General features: G+C 37.2%; 2 protein-coding genes and 2 long non-coding RNA genes across 11 annotated transcripts in view; 3 read left to right on the forward strand and 1 right to left on the reverse strand.

Annotated features, from left to right (window-relative positions):
* Nucleotides 1-6,697, reverse strand: part of LOC113652377 (hydrocephalus-inducing protein homolog) — a 78,732-nt gene extending 72,035 nt beyond the window's left edge. For all 7 annotated transcript variants that reach the window (XM_047822493.1, XM_047822494.1, XM_047822491.1 and 4 more), the window contains exons 1-7: nt 6,557-6,697; nt 6,036-6,184; nt 4,883-5,008; nt 4,488-4,607; nt 3,153-3,287; nt 1,007-1,206; nt 803-927 (exon numbers count right to left, since the gene is read on the reverse strand). In XM_047822493.1, the coding sequence (XP_047678449.1) occupies nt 803-927; nt 1,007-1,206; nt 3,153-3,287; nt 4,488-4,607; nt 4,883-5,008; nt 6,036-6,056 (727 nt within the window). In that variant the 5' untranslated portion in view covers nt 6,057-6,184; nt 6,557-6,697. The remainder of the gene's footprint in view (nt 1-802; nt 928-1,006; nt 1,207-3,152; nt 3,288-4,487; nt 4,608-4,882; nt 5,009-6,035; nt 6,185-6,556) is intronic.
* Nucleotides 6,698-6,955: 258 nt separating this feature from the next.
* Nucleotides 6,956-7,908, forward strand: LOC125146206. Its single transcript, XR_007144703.1, has 2 exons — nt 6,956-7,230; nt 7,760-7,908. It is a non-coding gene; the product is annotated as an uncharacterized LOC125146206 (long non-coding RNA).
* Nucleotides 7,909-9,132: 1,224 nt separating this feature from the next.
* On the forward strand, nt 9,133-15,367 carry LOC113652376. 2 transcript variants are annotated; one of them, XM_027161369.2, is made up of 4 exons: nt 9,133-9,265; nt 12,651-12,825; nt 12,920-13,094; nt 13,500-15,367. In XM_027161369.2, the coding sequence occupies exons 3-4, from the start codon at nt 13,033-13,035 to the stop codon at nt 14,293-14,295; spliced, it is 858 nt and encodes a 285-aa protein (XP_027017170.2). In that variant the 5' UTR covers nt 9,133-9,265; nt 12,651-12,825; nt 12,920-13,032; the 3' UTR covers nt 14,296-15,367. The 2 variants fall into 2 exon arrangements, with proteins under 2 accessions (XP_027017170.2, XP_027017169.2); XM_027161368.2 differs by lacking the exon at nt 9,133-9,265 and adding an exon at nt 9,319-10,790.
* A 2,843-nt stretch (nt 15,368-18,210) lies between these two features.
* LOC113652378 lies at nt 18,211-20,269 on the forward strand. The gene is made up of 2 exons (XR_003442877.2): nt 18,211-18,401; nt 19,019-20,269. It is a non-coding gene; the product is annotated as an uncharacterized LOC113652378 (long non-coding RNA).
* Nucleotides 20,270-21,155: the final 886 nt, after the last annotated feature.

Here is a 21,155-nt window from a genome sequence, read left to right on the forward strand (position 1 = left end):
TTTTTTTCTTTATATACCTTGTATGCTATAAAAGAGCAGAAAAAGGTAATTAGAGTGGACATAAATACTCCAAACCATTTTCATATTTTTCTGGCAATAGGTTAACTATCTTGTTAGACTGCAAATGAATGCACTGAGACAGCTTAGACACATTCTGCACCAAATGTGCATATACACACACACACACACACACACACATGCCGTACATACATACACAGTCCAGATAATGCAAATGAATGCACAAACAAAAATCTCCTTATTCTTATTAAATAAGAATAAAGATAAGGAGTGCTCTTGCCCACCAGCTAAATCTTATCAACTTATTAACCCCAATGTGCAATTTATGAAGGTCATATTTTAATGCATACAACTAATATGTCAGAATTGCTTACATCACTGTGATAGAAAACATCAGAAACAAAACAAGGAAATGTTCTCTTTAAATAGCTTTTTTTTCCATTAAGGAACTCCACTAAAAACAACCAACCAGTATAATAACAAATTAAACAATAAAAGGCAAAAAGCCTTGCAACATCAATGCTCTGTTTCTTTCACCTAGCTGCACACTGTGTTTTACAGTATTAGCCAAAGGGGTAGGTAACAATGCCTTTTATTTTATGGTGCCAATCAAAAACTGATAAATCCATTCAGTCCTACTTCATTAAATCCATTCCATCCTTCTTCCTTTAATTAGGATAGATGCTTCCACAATAGAACATTAATATGATTTTTTTTTAATGATTGTTATTACACCGGAGTGGAGCAGCATTGATGGCAGAGCAGTACACTATAAATACTGAACCTGTGTAGTAATGGAGAAGCATTTGTTGGTTGTGGTCTCCTGTAGTTGTGGGTAGAAAATCAACTGTCACCTGCATACTCTCGCCAACACTAAGTGCTCCTACTGAAGGTTCTACAGAATATGGGCTATAGAAGAACATAAATACAACGTAAATAAACACACATATGTAAATAACTGTTTCAATTTATTATGATGAGTGCTTACTTCTGTGTGCTGAGCTGAAATTTGGCCTCGCCTTTTCCAATATTGCGTACCAGGAGGGTTTTTTGAGATAAACATTTCACAGGACACAGAGAAAAGTGGAGCTCATCTGGAAAGTCCAGGATGGCACGTGGCCCTATTGCCCGGATGGGTACCTCAAACTTCTCTCTCTCAGTCATGAAGATTACTTGGTGGCTATAGTCCTATCGAAAAGATTATGAATGGAAATGCAGAAGCTACATGAGTTTGTTATGATATAGATAAATTATAATATAGTAAAATATAATATAATACACGCGTGGACAAAATTGTTGGTACCCTTCGGTCAATGAAAGACAAACTCACAATGGTCACAGAAAAAACTTTAATCTGACAAAAGTAATAATAAATAAAAATTCTATGAATGTTAACCAATGAATTTCAGACATTGCTTTTCAACCATGCTTCAACGGAATTATTTAAAAAAATAAACTCATGGAACAGACCTAGACAAAAATGATGGTACCCTGAGAAAAAACTGAAAACAATGTGACCAAAGGGACATGTTAATTCAAGGTGTGTCCACTAATTAGCATCACAGGTGTCTACAATCTTGTAATCAGTCAGTGGGCCTATATACAATATAGGGCTCCAGGTAGTCACTGTGTTGTCTGGTGACATGGTGTGTACCACACTCAACATGGACCAGAGGAAGTGAAGGAAAGAGTTGTCTCAGGAGATTGGAAAGAAAATTATAGACAAGCATGTTAAAGGTAAAGGCTATAAGACCATCTCCAAGCAGCTAGATGTTCCTGTGACTACAGTTGCACATATTATTCAGAAATTTAAGATCCATGGGGCTGTAGCCAACCTCCCTGGACGTGGCCGCAGGAGGAAAATTGATGACAAATCAAAGAGACGAATAATCCGAATGGTAACAAAATAGCCCAGAAAGACTTCTAAAGAGATCCAAGGTGAACTTCATGCTCAAGGAACATCAATGTCAGATAGCACCATCCGTCGTTGTTTGAGCCAAAGTGGACTTCATGGGAGACGACCAAGGAGGACACCATTGTTGAAAACAAATCATAAAAAAGCTGGACTGGAATATGCCAAACTACATGTTGACAAGCCACAAAGCTTCTGGGAGAATGTCCCATGGACAGATGAGACAAAAATGGAACTTTTTGCCAAGGCACATCAGCTCTATGTTCACAGACGGAAAAATGAAGCATATCAAGAAAAGAACACTGTCTGCCTACTGTGAAACATGGAGGAGGCTCTGTTATGTTCGGGGCTGCTTTGCTGCATCCGGCACTGGGTGTCTTGAATCTGTGCAGGGTACAATGAAATCTGAAGACTATTAAGGGATTCTAGAGAGAAATGTGCTGGCCAGTGTCAGAAAGCTTGGTCTCAGTCGCAGGTAATGGGTCTTGCAAAAGGACAATGACCCAAAACACACAGCCGAAGGGTACCAAAAAATTTGACCGAAGGGTACCAACAATTTTGTCCACATGTGTATAAAACCTCTATAAAATACATAAGCAATGTTACATGTGTTAATGAACAGGACAAATATAGAGTGCACTTATATAGAATTTTCTATCATCATACAGAAGATTCAGTGTTTATATTATTATTTTTATTATTATACCCTGATTTATAACACAATGTTGTTTTTTATTGAGGCTACAAATTTGCACATTCTCAATCATTTAAATTTTAAGGCACATTGCTTTTCAATGCAGTAATCTCTTGTACAACTTGAACTTTAAGCCATAATAAAATATGTTAACCTATAATGCGTATTGATCATTCTCTGCAAATACTGTAGACAGAAACAACAAGAGTGCAAGAGGTTTTTTTCTGTATCAGGTCATGAAAATTACCCTTTTTAACTGGACATGTATGCTGAAATACAATACAGTGCTAATTCAGTTTCTTAAAGTTTACTATTTTCCACTGTGATACAAAGATACACAAAACTGAGCAATGAATTTGACTAGCAAGGAGAAAAAGCAGCAGTATACAGTACATGTAGCTCATGTTTGTGTGACTTCTTACAAGTGTTATTTAAAACCAGGCTTCCTCTTGCTTTTGCTTTAATATAACTGTGGTGTTATGACTATTTTTGCAGTCAACTGGAAATGTAAGCTTGAGTAAAACGTACCTTGTTCTCCTGTGGAGTGAATTGAACTGTAAAAGTAAACGCCATGCCCGGGGCCACTTTGTTGCATACATCTACTGGGCTCACCACTTTGAAATATAGTGAGTCGTCTTTAACCATCTTCACAAGGCGAGGGATCTGTAAGTTGCAGGAGAACCCACATCAAGCTTAGATACAACCACATGTGTACTTGCACATATAGCATTTGAATTGTTGCTGAAATTATATTCATGTGGCATTTTCAGCTACAGTCATTAAGACCTGTAAAGTTTACACCAAACTAAGTTGAACCAGGAAGAGCAAAGGTTCTGGAGTAGTCAAAATGTTGTCAAATTAACTTGTATGTTCTTGTCTTCTCATTTTTTTGTTTTTTTTTTGTTTTCTTAGCAGGAAAAACACTGAGTTTAAAAATCTATTTTGAAATTGTCGCTGTCGGGTGGAATCCTCGTATCTCCAAAACCATTATTTGTCAGGAAATTAAAAAAAACGCTGTATCTTATCTGCAATGCACAGGGTTTAGTCCGCATTGGAGTGGATTGTCTTGCGCTAAATTCCTGTTCTCAGATGAGCACCAGAACTAGCGGGGGTCAAGATTTATTTTCTTGAACCCAGTGTTTTGAAGACATTTACCTCAGAAGACGTGTTGATTCATTGCAACACTTAATCTTGAAGAAATATGCCGCGAAGCTTTCCCGTGGAGTGAAGAAGAGGTGGACAGTTGAAGTGTCCAATGGAGTTAAGAGATTTGTGCTCAAGCTATTTTCAAGACTTTATATTGGTTAATAACTTGTAAAAAAAAATAACAGACCCACGTGGGGACTGACCAATAGCATCGATATGTGAAAAAATATGAAATTGACAAAATTTGGACATATGAGGTTTCTGCCCGACAGCGACGACACACACACACACACACACACACACACACACACACACACACACACAAATACATATATGTGTGTGTGTGTGTGTGTGTGTGTGTATATACAGTATATCACAAACATAGTCTAGCACATAAAAGTGGTTCTGTAATCTGCAGTTGCACTGTGGAGTAATTTTGTTTAATATATATGGCCTTTTATTCTTTAAAGTGACATACGATGCTACAAAGATTGGCTATGTGCATTACATTGATGCTTCTAATGATTTCTTGCCTTTGTAACTGAGGGAAGTCAGTTTGGGGTACGTTAGAATGTACCACCATACACCATATGTACTGCCATACATGTAGATCATCTTGGATTGGATATGTCTGGTCTGACTTAGTAAATAGACTGGGCAAACACAAAATGTATTTATATTCAGACACACAGAGAGCTGAGCCCATCTTGAAGTCACCTTGTCATTATTGCGTAACACCAGTGGCACTTCATACATCTCTGAGGGCAGATAGTTCTGGAACACAATCTCAGATGGGTATGGCTGGAAGAAAGGCTGGTCCACATCTACAGCAGAAAACTGGGAACAAAACAAAAAGCCTCTCAGTACTGAAATGTGAGCAATGAATGGTCATTTTTCTAAGACCTCCATTTCTATACACCCTCCCCCTTGATCTGACTTATTGACATCAATTACATATTAAGTGAAAAAAAGGAATAGAAAGAGAAAGTGGTACCCAGAGAGTCAAAATACCATTCAAAGCATCTGGTACAGACAAATGTCCATTTAAAGTACAATTACAAAATTACAACCAGATTAGATCACAATAGGGATAGTTTACCAGTCAATTTTACCTTTTGATGTGTTGCCTTACTCATGTCTAAAAGTTCCAGAATGCGAGGTGGAGACATCTTATTTGTAGTAGTATGTCTCTCCTCTGTCGACTGAGACATTTCATGTGCATATACAGATGGAGATAACTATAATGAGATAATCCACAATGAGTTCCTTCATGAACAAAGAATACATTTATTTATGCAGGTATCATTTTCAACAGTACCTACTGTAAGTGCATAAGTGCAAACATTAGCTGTGTAGTAACATCAAACAAAACTGTTTATGTAAACTATGTAACGTTAATATATTCCAGTCATACAGACATATGTCGTAAATTGTTGGATTGCTGCACCACTAGAACCGGAATATTATTTTTTTTTTAATATATAGTGCCTTTTTTTTAACTTAATATTAAAAAACCTTCAGTCATACAGTATGTGTTTTACAAACACATGGGACACTGGGACAAAAGATTTTGCACCAGACTTATAAAGGTTTCAGAAAGGCTGATTAGCTTTATACTTAGGTTTGTATGTTAATCATCTGTAACATGCAAAGCAGTCTATTTGCCCAAAGTGTCCAAGTGAACAATGAGGGAAAAGCTATAAGAGAGAAGTGGAAATTCTCTCTCAATGCCAATAATAATATTTAATATAATATTATATTGAAAATATTAATTTAGCACTAAATGTTGTCAGCTGAGGCATTTGTTTAAGGTTTATGGCTATGTGCACAGACCGGCCCATACGATTTATACTGCAATATTTCTTGTTTGTCTTAATTTATGCCTTTGTGTTGTTGGCTTGCTTACTTTTTACTTATTATATTATTATTTTCACAAATTTTTCTCAATAGTACAAATTAACTAGCATGAAAAGGTGTTTTTGATGGTGTTTTTGACTCTGAAGCACTTCTGTGAGTAAATGTAATAAAAATGATGTATTTAGACGTGACAGGACATACAAAAACACAAATTAAATGACGTGGTCAAACCTGAGGTTTACAGTTAGTCTTCTTATGCATTACACACATTCAAGAGCAGGAGTTTGTTATGAATGTTTGTCCAAAATTACAGGATCTTCATTTGTTGTAATGTTATGATTAGATGTTTGGGTGACATTATTTAGCGCTGTTAATTTTCAAGTCAGACCCACATCATTTCTTATTCACCTTTCTGGTTTTGTCCTCCATTTTTACCAGCTTGGGATTTCTTGATGCTGCTACTTTAGTCTTGAATTATTCTGACATCTTCAGAGGCAAGGATTGCAAAGCTGGAAACTGGAATTTTAGAGGTGATCATTGTGAAATCTGACTTTGACCTGTAGATAGAAATACAGACAGATAGGCCATAGTTAATGGCATATTCCTGTATTTATCAAGCAACTAAAAAACCAAATAAACACAGTTCGAGGAGTTCTAGAATAATATGCCTTGATAAATAAATACATACAAAAATAAAGAATAAATAAACATAAACATTAGCGAGTAAAGAATAACAAACTTGCTAGTTACGATAACAGTAAGCGCTTTTACCTAAAACATATCTGTCAACACCTCATGAACACATTAGTCATGTCAATTATGCTAATATTTCTCATACGTTTTTGTTTTCACCGTTATTTGGTTACATGTATATATACACCAGAAACAGAATATACGTGTTTATAATGTTAATTAGCTACAGTACTTACGAGCAACACGTATTCAACATGTACACGTTTTTCACAACACGCGGAGCTTGGTGGTTGCCATGACAACAAGCCCTGTTTCTGATTCTGATTCTGATTCCAACAACACGCCATTTGATACGCTGGAGTCTACAGTGTGCTGGGGTGAATGGATAACAGGTTGCACTTGTGACAAAGTGCTACCTGCTTACCATAGATATCTACACCTAGATGGGCATTCACTAAATTCCAGGGGTTTCGTTACCACGACGTAAAGTGGGCGTGTTTCCGGAAGTCTTAGAAAAACGCCCTCTTTAAAAAAAAACATACATACGAAGGACAAAACAGTCATACAGGGGCCTGTTGCACAAAAGTAGAATTAAGACATCCAGGATAAATGACTGAGCTGAACTCAATGAATCCAAAACAAGTGGATCCGGGCTTAATTGGCTGCACAAAGACCAAGCCAGGATGAGCAGACACGGATTCATCAAGCCAGGTGAAACTAATCCTGGATATGTGCGCGCTCACGGCTCACTCAAACAGACCTGCCCCCGATCACAGATTCACCAAGGCAACTAGAGCGGCGTACTTTTCCCCGTCGGAGGCAAAAATCCTAATGGAGGCATACGAGGAGGTAAAAGACAATTAAAGCAAAGAGAAAAAGCGTGGCAAAGTATTGCAGACCACCTAAATGCGTAAGTAGTGCACAATAACACACTCACCGCTGCGCTGAAACATCACAATTACAGTACAATCCAAATAGTTAATTCACATCTCCAAAAACGCAGTTGTACTCTGATTATGAAACATTTGAATTTTTAATTGAAATGAACTGCAGATATGAGTGAAGTTGTGTACAGTAACTCCATGACATTGTATAAGGCTTTGATAAATTATCAAAGCCTTACATTATTACTACGCTCACTAGTACGGTTTAATCAGCCGTTGTACTCTGCTTCTTATGTTGTCCACCGATTTTTCTCTGTTCTCCTGCTTTTACTAATGTAAAGCTGCTTTGAAACAGTGAAACAATTGTGAAAAGCGCTATAAATATACAATAAAATTGAATTGAATAAATAGATGAGCTAATAATAATAATCACTTTATAGCGCCATTCAAAGGACCCAAGGTCGCTTGCTCACTGACTCCATTGAATGTTCTTGTGTGATAAAGAAAGTGTCTCTTTTCGTGTGTGTGTGTGTGTGTGTGTGTGTGTGCCTCCAGAGTGCCACCAGCCATGGACTGGGACAATCCGGCAATCTTCCCTGATGACGCCATTGGTCGGCTGCTGAGGGACCAATATATGTTGAATGATTTTAGTTAGTATGTGTGCTTTCAATTTTGATTAAATATGGCCTGCGGTGGCAGATGAATTTGTTGTTTTTTTGTGTTCATTATATATATATATATATAAATTGATTTGGCCTCTTATGATGTTTGTGCTGTATACTGTGTGTATACTGTATACTGAGGGAGGCTACTGCATCCATTCATTTGTCTGTTCAGTTGATGTGTATGGATTTGTCCTGCATTTATTTCAGTGTGCAGACATGCGGGGTTTGTTATATACAGACCTTTTTGATTGTGTATTTATCCTTTTGTATCCCGTGTGACTTCAGTTTTGAAAGGAGCTGATGGTTTACCTGCTTTGTTTTATCCTTATTCAATAAAGGAACATAATGTTACACTTTGTGTTTTTATATTTATATGGAATGTGTATTTTATATGACAGAGTATTAGGGCCACACTGAGGAAGAAGGAAAAAGTCATAAATTTATGAGGCTCTTTCTGTGGAAAAGATGCATATTCTTTTTACAGTCCTGATACTTATGACAATGTGCTGATGTGCCAAAAGATTAAGTATGTCCTTGTTTGTGAAACCATACTGAAGAACAATTCCACAAAATGCCCCACAGCTGTTATTTTAACAACTGTCCTCTAAAATGACGGGTTACAATATTATTAAAGACTTCATTCTCAAAGTCTGTGAATTTTCTTTTTTTTCCTCTGTGACCCTAATCTATAATTTTATATATAGCCTTATAGTCTATGGGAAACTGTAAATTATCTAATCATAGCAACATCATCTAAAAATCATACTTTATCCAAAATGATTGAAATTAATGATCACAAATGTTTAAATAATGACAGTGGGTCTAGTTATATGTGATAACAATGTATAGTGGGCAGTAGAATAACTATTGGTTTCCGTTTATGGTGACTGCTGACTGACATAAGGGATGAGATTAAATAGATCCTAGTACTTAGCCTGGTCTGGAGCAGGCTAGCTCCACAGAATAAATCTCCATGGTAATTTATACCATAACATTGTACCGCCCCCTGATCCAGCTTTAGTGCAATCGGATCACAGATAAATTGAGCCAGGATCACCAAGATATCCCGGCTTAATCCCTTATCCTAGTTTTGTGCAACAGGCCCCAGGTAGATTTATTTTAAAATCAAATAAACAACCAAAAACTACGGTTAGGGTTAGATGATCAAATAGGCCACGCCTACCCGATGACGCAATATGTGTTACGCTGTTCTGAAATCCCTGGAAATAAGTGCATCCCCACCTAAATGTCGCCTTGGGGTCCTAAAAATGCGTCAAAACCGCCGCCATCTTGGTACTTGGGTCTTGTACTTCAAATTCATGCATGATGCCGCTGCGTTTGAATGTTCAAACGAACGAAATCTAAAAACCAGACAGCAAGGGATTACATTACACAAGTGAGAATGTGTTTTATGATATTGAATGTTAGGAAATTATATTTCTGGTTACGTTGGTTTGTGTCCTTGGTTAACGACCGCATCTAATCCATGCTAGTTACCCATAGTTTTTGACAGTTAGGAAAACCGACAATGTTTGCACTTTGCTGACGGTCCCTTGGAATCTGTTTCTCAGTCGTCTGTACTTTGTCCACCCCGGAGGAAAGCTGATTTACAGGAAAATTGGGTTGTAGCTGCCTCTTTACATTACTACGATAAAAAAAAAGAGGTGTTATTTGTGTAAGAATACGTCTGCAAAGTGCAAAACCAGAAAAAATAGACTATATAATATTAATTGACTATAAAGTCAATTTGAAGTCAATAACTTCACTGTAATACACTGTACTGTCACCAAATTGTCCTGACACTTATTTGGTAGACATGTCTTTATTTATAATTTTGATGATTTTTTTTTAATGTGAAAATAATTCCATAACTTGACCATTATGGAAATTATATTTAATAACTTCACTTTAATACACTGTACTGTCACCAAATTCAGATCACACTTCACTGAGGTCCTGACAGGTATACTACAACACTTATTTGGGAGAAATGCCTTTTTGTATCATTTTTATGATTATTCATAATAAAAAAAAATCAATAACTTGGATATTCCTTTGGATATTCTCCCAGCAAACAAATCATTTGAGCCGGTTTACGAGTAACAGAAGAAATGGCGGTTGCTGTCGTAGATAAAATAACTAGAAAATGGCATGAAATAGAAGGGATTTGTGGGGAACAAGAGCTTCGTTCACTTGAGAGTTGTCTAAGAAATTTACGTCGTATTGAACATTTATTGTCTCCAGACACACTTGAGGACCTACAACAGAGTCTGGATGGTCTCAGGACACTGATGTCTGAAGTTATGTTACCTGTAACTCAAGGGTTTTCAGCCTCTCGAATTCATTCACGTGTGCTTATTGTGCTTTCAAATCAAATCAAAGTTTATTTATAGAGCACCTTTTTAAAACAGCAGGTGTTCACCAAAGTGCTGTACAAACAATATAATATAAACAATAGAACTAAAATGCATAAAATAATAATAATGAAATAAATAAAAACACAATAAACAATGCAATAAATACAATAATAATTAGTAACATGGTTAGTAACACAAAGTAGATACAGGAAGGGAATAATAGACGTAACCTAACACTGGTCTCATGTCCTGTTTTGTCTTTATGTGAGTGTTGTATTAAAATGGACCCAGTCAAATGGGAATGTGGATGTAGAAGAGCTTGGTAAAAAATAAATGGGTAAAAAATTGGCAGCTATGAAGTCTGTCCCTAAGTGTAATGACCGCCCCTTCCCTCTCTTTAAGCCATCACTAGAGGGCAATATAGCAATGTTGGGGAAAATGAGGTCAGAGGTCGATGATTTGCAGCACAATGTTCCCATGTTAGCAGATGCTCAAAATGCAGAGACAGCGATGGATAAGTTCAGATATTAATGGTTTATTTTCCCCATAGGAGTGCAGACCGAGGTATGTTGTGTAATAGTTCATGTTCATTTATAGGTATTACTCATTTGTCATATTAAACTCTGATTAAGGCAGACTGAACTCTGCATGTGGTTCTAAATATTACCGTGGTATGCTCTAAACAGATTTACAGTGATTATGAGTGTCTATTATGTTTATGTTAATGTGCTTATGTTTATTTATTTGTCTTTCTGTATAGTTTTATGGTGCAATGAAGTGTGAAGCATTAAGTTTAATACACTGAAGGCAAGAAAGGATGCATGAAACCTGTTAATGCTCTATGTTTATGCTCTGTAAAGCTGCTTTGAGACAATGTCTATTGTAAAAAGCGCTATACAAATAAACTTGAATTGAATTGAATTAATGCAGACCGATGCAAAGAAAAGGTTTATTGCATCAAAAATAAACATTCAAGCATCAGTGAAAAACTCTCTGCCTTATTCTTTGGAACTAAGGGGCCGCTACACTAAGGGTAAATGAAGGGGGGGAAAGAAAATTACGAAAGTTGGAGGATGAATGCAAAGAGGCAGTTAAAGTAGAGGACTCAAAGTACACGGACATTCATGTGAAATTCACTTCAATGCTTGGTTCTGTTTAAAACAGTGGTTTACAATCAAATTATATTGACAGTGTGTTTTTTGATATAATACAATTTAAAATATAGCTGCAAGCAGCCATGGCGGGACCTCGCAAGTTTTTTTATCGCTATACGGTGCCTCCCAGAAAAAAATGCACGGTGGGCAAGTGCATCAAGTGGGTAAATATCAGTGGACTATTTAATGTTATTACTGACCCATTTGGGGACTGTAGGTAAATGAACACACATTTTAGACAAATGGGGGCGCTAATGAGCCACTTAAAAGACACACCTTTGTCTGACCTTTTTGTCCACACTTAACAGCCGACAAATGTGATGTATGTGTCAAATACATCTGAGCATGCCAAAAGTCTTAAATATGCCTGAAATAAAAGTAAACTTTGACACGATGCCATGGCAACAGTGTTTGAGATATCAAAAATCCGTTCTCAATTTCTCATCTCCAATATCTCTGTGTCATGGTGGCCAAGTCTGGTCTCAATTGCATGAATCCCCTAGGAGGAGTTTTTAAAAGTTTACCGCATGCAGTTGTCAAAAAATCCACCTTTGTGACTGACACACTTCCTGGGACTCACAATAATCACATTAATGCGATCGGAATCCTTGGCCGAACATACTAAACAAATAGACATTTTTTGCCTTAGATAGAAGACACTTCCTGTTTCTCTGAATTCGCAATAAGTTAGTCACCTTGCCATGGCAGCACCGTTCGAGATATCAAAAATCCCTTCGGAATTTAGCAAGTGCAATGTCTCGGCATCATGTTGACCACTTTTGGTGTCAATCGCATGAATTCCCAGGAGGAATATTTAAAAGTTCACTGCATGCACTTATAAAACAATCCAAAATGGCCGACTTCCTGTTGGGCGGAGCTCATAGTTTAGAGCGCGAAAGAGTTTCGGGTCGATGAGATCTATATGCGTACCAACTCTCGTACATGTGCATACATAATTGCCCGATCTGTGCACAAATGTTTGTTTTTGCATTACAGGGGGTGCTACAGAGCCCTCCTGCCACGCCCAGATTCCAGCCTTTGCCCAAGCCTAGCATCGCATGACTCTGACGTGTGTTTTCGAGCATGTTAAGGGACCCCAATTGGCCAATGTGTGCAAAAAAATGAAAATAATAAACCCGAGCAAAAACAATAGGGCTTTGCACCATTCGGTGCTCGGGCCCTAATAAACCCGAGCAAAAACAATAGGGCTTCGCACCATTTGGTGCTCGGGCCCTAAATATAATTTATTTATATTCATCCTTTGTTTCAGGACGACAAGCCATTCAGGTAACCAGGGACCAAATGGATTTTCTTTTGAAGCAAGGCAACACAGTTAAGCAAAAGTTTCGGGATGCTCCTCCTCATTTTTATATGAGGTCAAAGTTCTTGGTATACCAGTGAGGAGCAGATTTTCTGCAATAGAAAATGAAGAACTTGAATATCATGTAAGAAGGCTTCAAAAGCTTTAGTGTATTGTACACTTTTTATGCTATAACATTAAATTGTGTGTTTTAATAACTGACATTATTACTACTTTAGATGATGAGAGCCTTGTTACGTGTGGATGGATTGCTGGTTCCATGACGTAGGGTGCGAGAGATGTTGGCTCAGGTAAACCCATCAGCTACTGCTAGGAGCAGCATTGTATCAAGATGTATCATGCATCTTACCCCAACAGCCTTTGGCATCTAGATGGAAATATGCACTTTATAAGGTAAATTCAACATGGGGAAAATGTTGGTTACCCACAATCTATGATCTCTTTACTGTAATGTCAGGTTTTCAAGATTTGCCAGTGTAGTAGACATTAAGTCAGTGCTACTGACAGTTATTTGGCAAAGCCATAGAACAAGAATGATATAGCCATTGGCCAATAAAGATAGTCAGTGCACAGTTTCATTTGTCTGCTTTAGTGTAAACGTACGACCTTGGCAGCCTGTTTTGTTTGTCTTGTAAGCTGCAACTCCAATATTTCTTCTGGTAGACTATAAAAAGCACAGTGATGACATATAACTCAGCATTTTCATGACACCTTTATTTATTTGTTGTTTCACACTTTAAATAGGTACTTGTTCAATAACCACAAGTATGTTTTCTGTCTTTGTATTCGCCATTTTAGATGGGGCTTTGTAGTGCATGGAGCCATAGATGGACATTCGCGGCTGATCTCTCATCTGAATTGCAACACTGACAACCGTGCCAACATTGTGCTGTCTCAGCTTCCTAAAGCCACGTGCCTGTATGGACTGCCGTCCAGAGTCCTAGCAGATTATGATGTTGAGAACCTTCAGGTGGCCTTTTTTATTAATCTTTTGCACGGTATTGAGCACCACAGTTTCATTACAGGGGAATTGGTCCACAACCAGAGAATCAAACATCTCTGGAGGGATGTGTTTTTGCATGTGCTGCAATCCTTTTACAGCATGTTCCATACTCTCGAGGACTCTCACCTTCTGGATCCAATAAATGACATCCACAAACTTTCTCCTCAAATAGTTTTTCTTCCCGAGATTCAAAAAAGCCTTGAGCGCTTTAGGGAGGTCTGGAACAACCATGCTTTGCGTACAGAAAACAATCGAACACCCATTCAAATCTGGACGGAAGGCATGCTCTTAAATATAGCAATGGACAGTACTGCACTTAACAATGTGTTTGGGGAAAATCCCTACAGATCACAAAATTTGGAGGCAGTTCTGACACAACATGGAATTGACTCTTTACCCACTACTGATGATGTTGATGATCTCCCTGTTTTAATTGAAAGGCAACCTCAAATCAGTCTGAGTCAACAACAACAGGAGTCAATCTTTCATGCTATTGATCACATTTCAGATTTGAAGATAAAGTATCTGACATGCTGTGCAGAAATAACACAGCATCGAGCTTGGATTGAGCTCCAGACCGAGAGGGATTGATGGTTATTTTGTATTTCTCCATTTACAACAGATTCCTCGTTCTTACCAAGCTTCTTGATGATAGTCTTGTAATCCTTTCTGGCCTTGTGAAGGTCAACAATCTTGTCCCTGATGTCCTTTGACAGCTCTTTGGTCTTGCTCATGGTGCTGAGGTTTGAATCGAACATCGAGGTTTTGTGGACAGATGTCTTTTATGTACATAAAGAGTTGTTAGGAGCACTTCTTAAATTAATCTGTGTACCACATTAGCACATAACCAGTCTGTGGGAGCCAGAGTTAGTTGGTTGATCTGGAATCAAATACTTATTTTATACTTGGTGAAATGCAACAATTTATGTAGTGTTTTTTTTTTTGGATTGATATTTTTTGGATCGAAAAAAAAATATACATTAATTTGTTTAGTTCAACGGTACCTATAGTAAACAGCAAAGTTCTGCAAACATTGTAGAAACTCTAGAAAACATTAAATTTAGAACATTTTTGATTGAATCTTTCAAGCATTTGAGGTGACAGTAAACAATGTGGAACACTAACAACAAGAAGTTACAAACAGCAGTGGTGTGGCTGAACTATTACATTCCCAGACTGTTCATGGAACTCCAAAACCAGGAGCCTGCATAATTCCCTCAATCATATATTTCTTGAAGGTGTTATAATACATGGTGTGGGCAGGCGGAGGATTATTTGGCAGGTATTTGCCTCTGGAAACATTTTATTGGCTTCATGAAGGAACTTAATTTGTTGACAGCGTAGAAATCCAAGGGGAGGCACTACTGATGCTCCAGATATAAACTCCAATACTTTTTCAAGGGTGACTGTACTACATTCCCCTTCTGCAACACAACATCATTGGGTGAAAACATTGGGTGTATTGAAGTAATTTATACTGACGTACGTGTCCCTTAGTGACACTTGTTTCTGGATTGCGTACGAAACCTTTCCACAATCCCACTAAGAAATTGTCCTAGATTGCATGGGTTAGTGTTGAAAACACAAGATCAACTATCAGAGTTGGTCTTACCTTGAACGTAAGTGTCCTTTAAAGTCCCTCGCTCTTCTAACAAAGGATCCTCTTCAAGTTCTTCTAGTTATTCTATTGTTTGAATCTTTAGATGGAGTCAGACTTAGACCTTCTTGTCTGTTTTTATTAAAAGCAATGTAATACAGATAAATGTGTGTAATATATGTAAAGTAAAATAAAAGGAAATTACAAATAAAGTCAAAATTCTTTGATTTCAGCTTCTTAAATGTTAATGTTTTCTGGTTCCTTTACTCCTTTATGACAGTAAACTGAATATCTTTGAGTAGTGAGCAAAATGACAAGACATTCATGGAAACCATACACAAAAAACTTTGGGATATTACCTTTTCCTGATCCATCAACGAGGTTTCTGTATACTCCTGGTCCTGCTTGGCACATATTGAATGCCATTCTTGAAGAGCCTAAAGCAAAAAATATATCACAAATCATAAAAAAAGTATACACACAAAATAAAAAATTTAATCAAATTGTTCTGTACCATGTCAAAATGGATTACCTGATCTGAAACCACATTTAGCCATTCAGTACTCTGTCACATCTTGTACTGGAGCAACTGATAATTGTGGGAATGAATTCTGAGATATAGCAAAGGATTTGGATATCGCCTGGTAGTACACAGAAAATCAAAATTATTTTTGCTTTAGATAAGAGAAATAGCATATTTTAAAATAATCTCTCTTGGCCTGACAATAAGGATTTGTAATGCTCTTAATCTTGGTAGTGAAGTACTATTTACCTTTTCAAAGGAGCTACAACTTATCTGAAAAATCTAAACTGGGAAGAATCTAAACTGGGTGCAATCATTTTAATATTGTTTACCTCAAAGGTTCTCAGCTCTGGGGTCTCATTTATAAAACTGTGCGTAGGATCCCTACTAAAAGTTTGTGTGCCCAAAAGCCAAAAATCACGTACGATTTATGATTTATAAAACCGTGCGTACGCACACCTGTAAGCAATCTTCCCACAGATGTGCGTACATGAACCAGCCTCATATCCCGCCCTATACACACTCATTACACACTTCACAACTACGAGAGTGGACCTCGTTATAATGAGTTTCCTCTGCACTCTGTGGGTTTAAAAATGGGGTGAGGAGCCAGCGTCTCAGGAGTTAGCCACTGTCGCCTGCAGGATATAATTATATTAAAAGCAACATTGTTATAATTATATTAAAAACAAAATTGTTACAGTTTCTACTTTTTAATATTGTTAAACTCACCAAGAAGCCAGCCATCACGTACTGCACCTGCATTTAGTCTCTTCCCTGCACTGCTATGTGTTGAACCAGGCCAGCGTGCCACAATGTTTGTGAGGGTCATGTTGGAGTCACATATGATTTGCACATTAATCGAATGCACATGCTTTCTATTAACATAAGCAAATTCATTTTCAGATGGTGCCCTTATAGCAACATGAGTGCAGTCAATTACGCTGATTACATTTGGGAAACCATACATTGCTGCAAATTGCATTTTAATTTCGGCCTGTTCACAGTGTAGGGGAGCCTGATGTATCGACTACCCATATTAAGTATACCGTTCAAAACGACAGATATTATGGCACTCAGGGACGGCTGTGATATACCAGACCTATAGGGTGAGATGATAGATTCCAATAGAATTATTTCATATACAAAAAGGTCTTAGAGACAAAGTTGAGGATTACTTATAGTTTTTTTTATATAAATAATTTACCTGTCTGCCAATTCCATACATTACATACCCGGGTCACCGGAGGATTTATATGTTTCTAGCAATCAGACTGATCGTTAACACCTTGACAAAATCACAGAAATTATTTGTGGGCGAAAATTTAAGATGGAAATGTTATAGTGAACACATGCTTCTTCATGACGGTTTTGTAATGAACACCGTAATAGTTAGGACCGATGATGAGTAGCGATTGTGCTTCATGACTGTATTTGCAGACTTTGACATTTTATGATATATGAAAATATGAAAATTCGTTTTTACAGTGTTCTGCAGTTCTCTAATAAAAGGGTATTTCATGCTATTCTGTATCACATGTAGTCGCGCCATCTCCTCCTGCATGCCTGTTGTGGACAATGTGACTGTAAGGCAGCGCTGATTATTATTATCATTATTTTTTTTTTTTAATACATTTTGAATTACGTTTGGATTTTACTAGATGTACATAGCCTAAAACAATCAGCACAAATAACACTGTTGGATTTAATCTTCATGATAATGTGGATATAACATATGAAATGGAGTGACAAATGTCATTACCTCTTATAATCGTTCTTCTCACATTTATTTTCTGCAATCTGACTTCAGTTCACGACCTCACCATCTGTGTCGCCAATTCCCTTTGTCTCCAGAATGTGCATATGCACGGCTCAAAGTTTGCTTAAAGGTGCACACATTCTCCCGTCAAGTTTGTTTTTTATAGATCACAACCTTTGCATGGGAACTGGCGTACGTACGTTTCCAGCCCCGTTTTGTGCATATGCACGCTTTATAAATGAGAGCCCTGGCCACTGCCCTGCACATTTTAGTGCCTTCTTAGCTCCCAGCACACCTGATTTAACTAGTCAATAAATTAACAGCATTTTTCTAAATGAAGCAGGTGTGGTAGAGCAGGGAAAACACTAACATATGCAGGGCAATTGCCCTTCAGGAATAAGGCTGAGAAGCACTGGCTTACCAGATCTGAAACTACATTTTCTTCAGTCAATTGTGAGATCTTATCAACAGCTGCAGCTCATGCACGGGTTTTCTACAAATGAAAAGTGAGTTGAAAAGAGTTTCAAGTCAGTTTCAGTTTCAGAGTAACACATTCCTAACATTCCATAGAGAAATAAGGGCTACTATATTGTAGTTCCGCTCCCAACCATAGGGGGAGCTGGGGGACTGACTCGATTAGAGCCTATGGTTATCAGCATTTTTTTATTTTTTTTTTTGCTACTTCTCCTCGTGCATGCCAGCAGAAAATAAACCTTCTAAAATTCTACCACCAGCTGAATTAACATTTCTAAAATCCTAAAACCAGCAGAAAGCAGAAAACCCAGGAAAAATTCCAAATAGAAACAATTGAAACTCCGGTGAATGGAAGCACATTTTGCTAAGTATGATGCAACTTTTCATGTGTGCCAAAATGTTATTGGAGAATTACCTTAAAACTAAAAACCAGTTGGAGTATTTGCGGTTATCTGTAAAGCAAAATCCAAACGAACTATGTGCCCTTATAATTACATAAGATTTATCTACTTAATTATGCTTCATGGTGTTACAATGCTAAGGGGTGGCTAAGGCTGCAGCTAGCATGTAAGTAGAACAGAATGGTTCAGGATAGCATGAAATTTTTTTATTTATTTTGTAGTTGCTGTTTATGCAATATGAGTGAATACAACATGTTCATTATATCCAAGGTACATGGTTAATGTAAATGATTGTGTTAAATTCCATATTTTTTACCTTTGTTAAACAGGGTAATTTTGAATGTATGATGGAGTTTAAAGGAATTAATGTGTAATCAGAAATACCAGAAATATTATTATTACAAATAATAATATTGTAAGTTGATGTAACTTGATTAATAGATTGAAGTGTATTCCTAAATATTGTTAACATGCACTTTAAAAGAAAAAGAAGTCAATGAGGTCTCATGTTAGAAAAGGAAAAAAGAACTGAATTGTTTTTGTCTGTACCGTTTGTGCAGATTGGTTTTTTTTGAGTACTAGAAAGTCTGGATGAACCGAGATGGCGAGCCTAGCCTGCGAGACCGGTAGATGATCTTTAACGGAGTGGCCAGCCGTTGATTTGTCACCAGAGGAATCCTGATTTACGTCGAGAGTGCCAGTTAAGGCATTATTCTTCACCCACAGTAGTGTTACAATAAGTGCACTGGAGGACAAGGAAATTAATGTTCACTTAAATACACATTCACCGAACTTTGGATCCATATTCCACATTCACTTACGGAACCAATTGAACATTTAAGGGGGATTTATTTTTCTATTATTTTAAAGAGCTCTTAGTTCTTTTTCTGTTTCAACATTATTGTACCAATTATTTTCACTGTTGTAAGAAGGCAATAAAATTGTCAGTTGTTCAACTCAATCGGGGCTTCTCTTGTGAATTGGCCCAACCTACCTCTCAACGAACCTAGGTAGATGTTAGCGTCCCTTAGTTACTTCCATAAGATCAACACCATAGGCGCTACATACAGTAAATGCAATATCTCTCAGCACTAATAGCAAATTATATAGAGACCCATAGAACAGTTGACAAGTCATAAAATAAGTTTATTTTCTTAATAAGCTTTTTTCCCAATTACCTAATCCATGTTTGGTGAGTTCAGCAAGCACAGCTGTAGGGGGCAGAATCTCACTATCAAGCCCTGGAAGAAGGAAGAGGTTTGCATGCCAAATAGGTTCTTCCCTGCGGCCAGCAGAACTTTTGCATTTCTTTTGCGTTCTTCCCACCCCTACAACTAACATTATTTAGTTCATTGTCTTCTTTGGTTGCAACTTTTTTTTTTTTCAGATTAATGAGGTGTGTAAAACCAATTGAGGGGAGTTGAGGATATCTGGAACTGAAATTGTGACTAGTCAGAATTAAATTATAGATATCTCTAACCGGAATTATGGATAGTTATAATTTAGTTGTAGATATCCACATTTCACATCACGGATATCAAAACCGAATTGAAGATATCTATACAGAGAAACTCCATAGACATGAATGGGAAAAGTGACGTTATTCGTCCTAGGAAGAATGACGTTGTGGATATCTGAAAAGAGAGTTGTGGATAGGAGCAATGCTATTGTGGATATCTGAAATTTTCATTTGGCAGAACTGAATTACGGATATCTATAATACATATCCAGACTAGCCATTAAATGTTAAAATGGCTTGCCATAGTGCTGCTTTACTTGAACAATACCACAATAAACTTCTGGTGATGCTACTACTGTATGTACTATTCATTCATGCTATAATATCTCCACTCTGTGGTTATTTATTGTATACTGCATGCTACTGCCATTCTCATTTGCTGCAACATTTAAAGACTGAAACAAGTACTTAATATAACATTTTTAAACCGTCTTTAAAAGTCTAAAGCAAATTTAAATACCTGTAACACCTTTTTTTGACAAATCCCCACAGCTTCTTGAACTGCCTTCCAATTAGTGCTCAGGACTTAGACACAGTCTCATTATTTGAGTCTAGACTGAAAACATATTTGTTTAGTCAAGCCTTTTGTGAACAGTTTTTTTCTTAGGTAAAACAGACCTTAATTTATTTCCCCCAGGCATAGAGTTTTGTTGATCTGGGCAGTTTGGATTTTGGATGAGCACGGCATGAGAGCTTAGAGCTTTGTTTCTTTACAGGGGCATTAAGGAACATGTATGCTTAATGCTGGAAATATATTTGGTCCTCTTAGTGCAGTGAAGAAAAATCTTAAGGCTACAGCACACAGAAACATCTTAGAATATTCTGTGTTTCCAACTGTTTGGGCAAGGCTCAAATATGCTTACAAGCAAATATAAGCATGGCTAGAAGTAAGGTGAAGAATCTGACAAATAATTACACACAGGCATGCACAGTGTTCGTGGATACTGAGATGAGAAAAAGATGCTCACAAATAGATTTAACTAAAAACAATAAAATGCTAAGTGAGCTTTGACATTAGATGAGAAATAAGCTGAAATATGTAGTTTATGCAAGAAAGGTTTGTTGAGGTGAAAATAAAATAAAATGGGTGTATTGTGTGTAGAGAAATGAGGACAGTACACACTGGTATATTTCTGAGCAGAGTACCAATGTTGTGCACTGAATTTCTGTACAGTAAT

This window comes from Tachysurus fulvidraco, chromosome 13, assembly GCF_022655615.1.
Source record: "Tachysurus fulvidraco isolate hzauxx_2018 chromosome 13, HZAU_PFXX_2.0, whole genome shotgun sequence".
Classification (NCBI taxonomy): domain Eukaryota; kingdom Metazoa; phylum Chordata; class Actinopteri; order Siluriformes; family Bagridae; genus Tachysurus; species Tachysurus fulvidraco.

Excerpts from the sequence above, each read along its gene's own strand:
- LOC113652376 (XM_027161369.2), top strand. The coding sequence starts at position 13,033 with ATGTATCATGCATCTTACCCCAACAGCCTTTGGCATCTAGATGGAAAT. Across the intron at positions 13,095-13,499 it reads GGAAATATGCACTTTATAAG|ATGGGGCTTTGTAGTGCATG; the intron begins GTAAATTCAACA and ends TCGCCATTTTAG.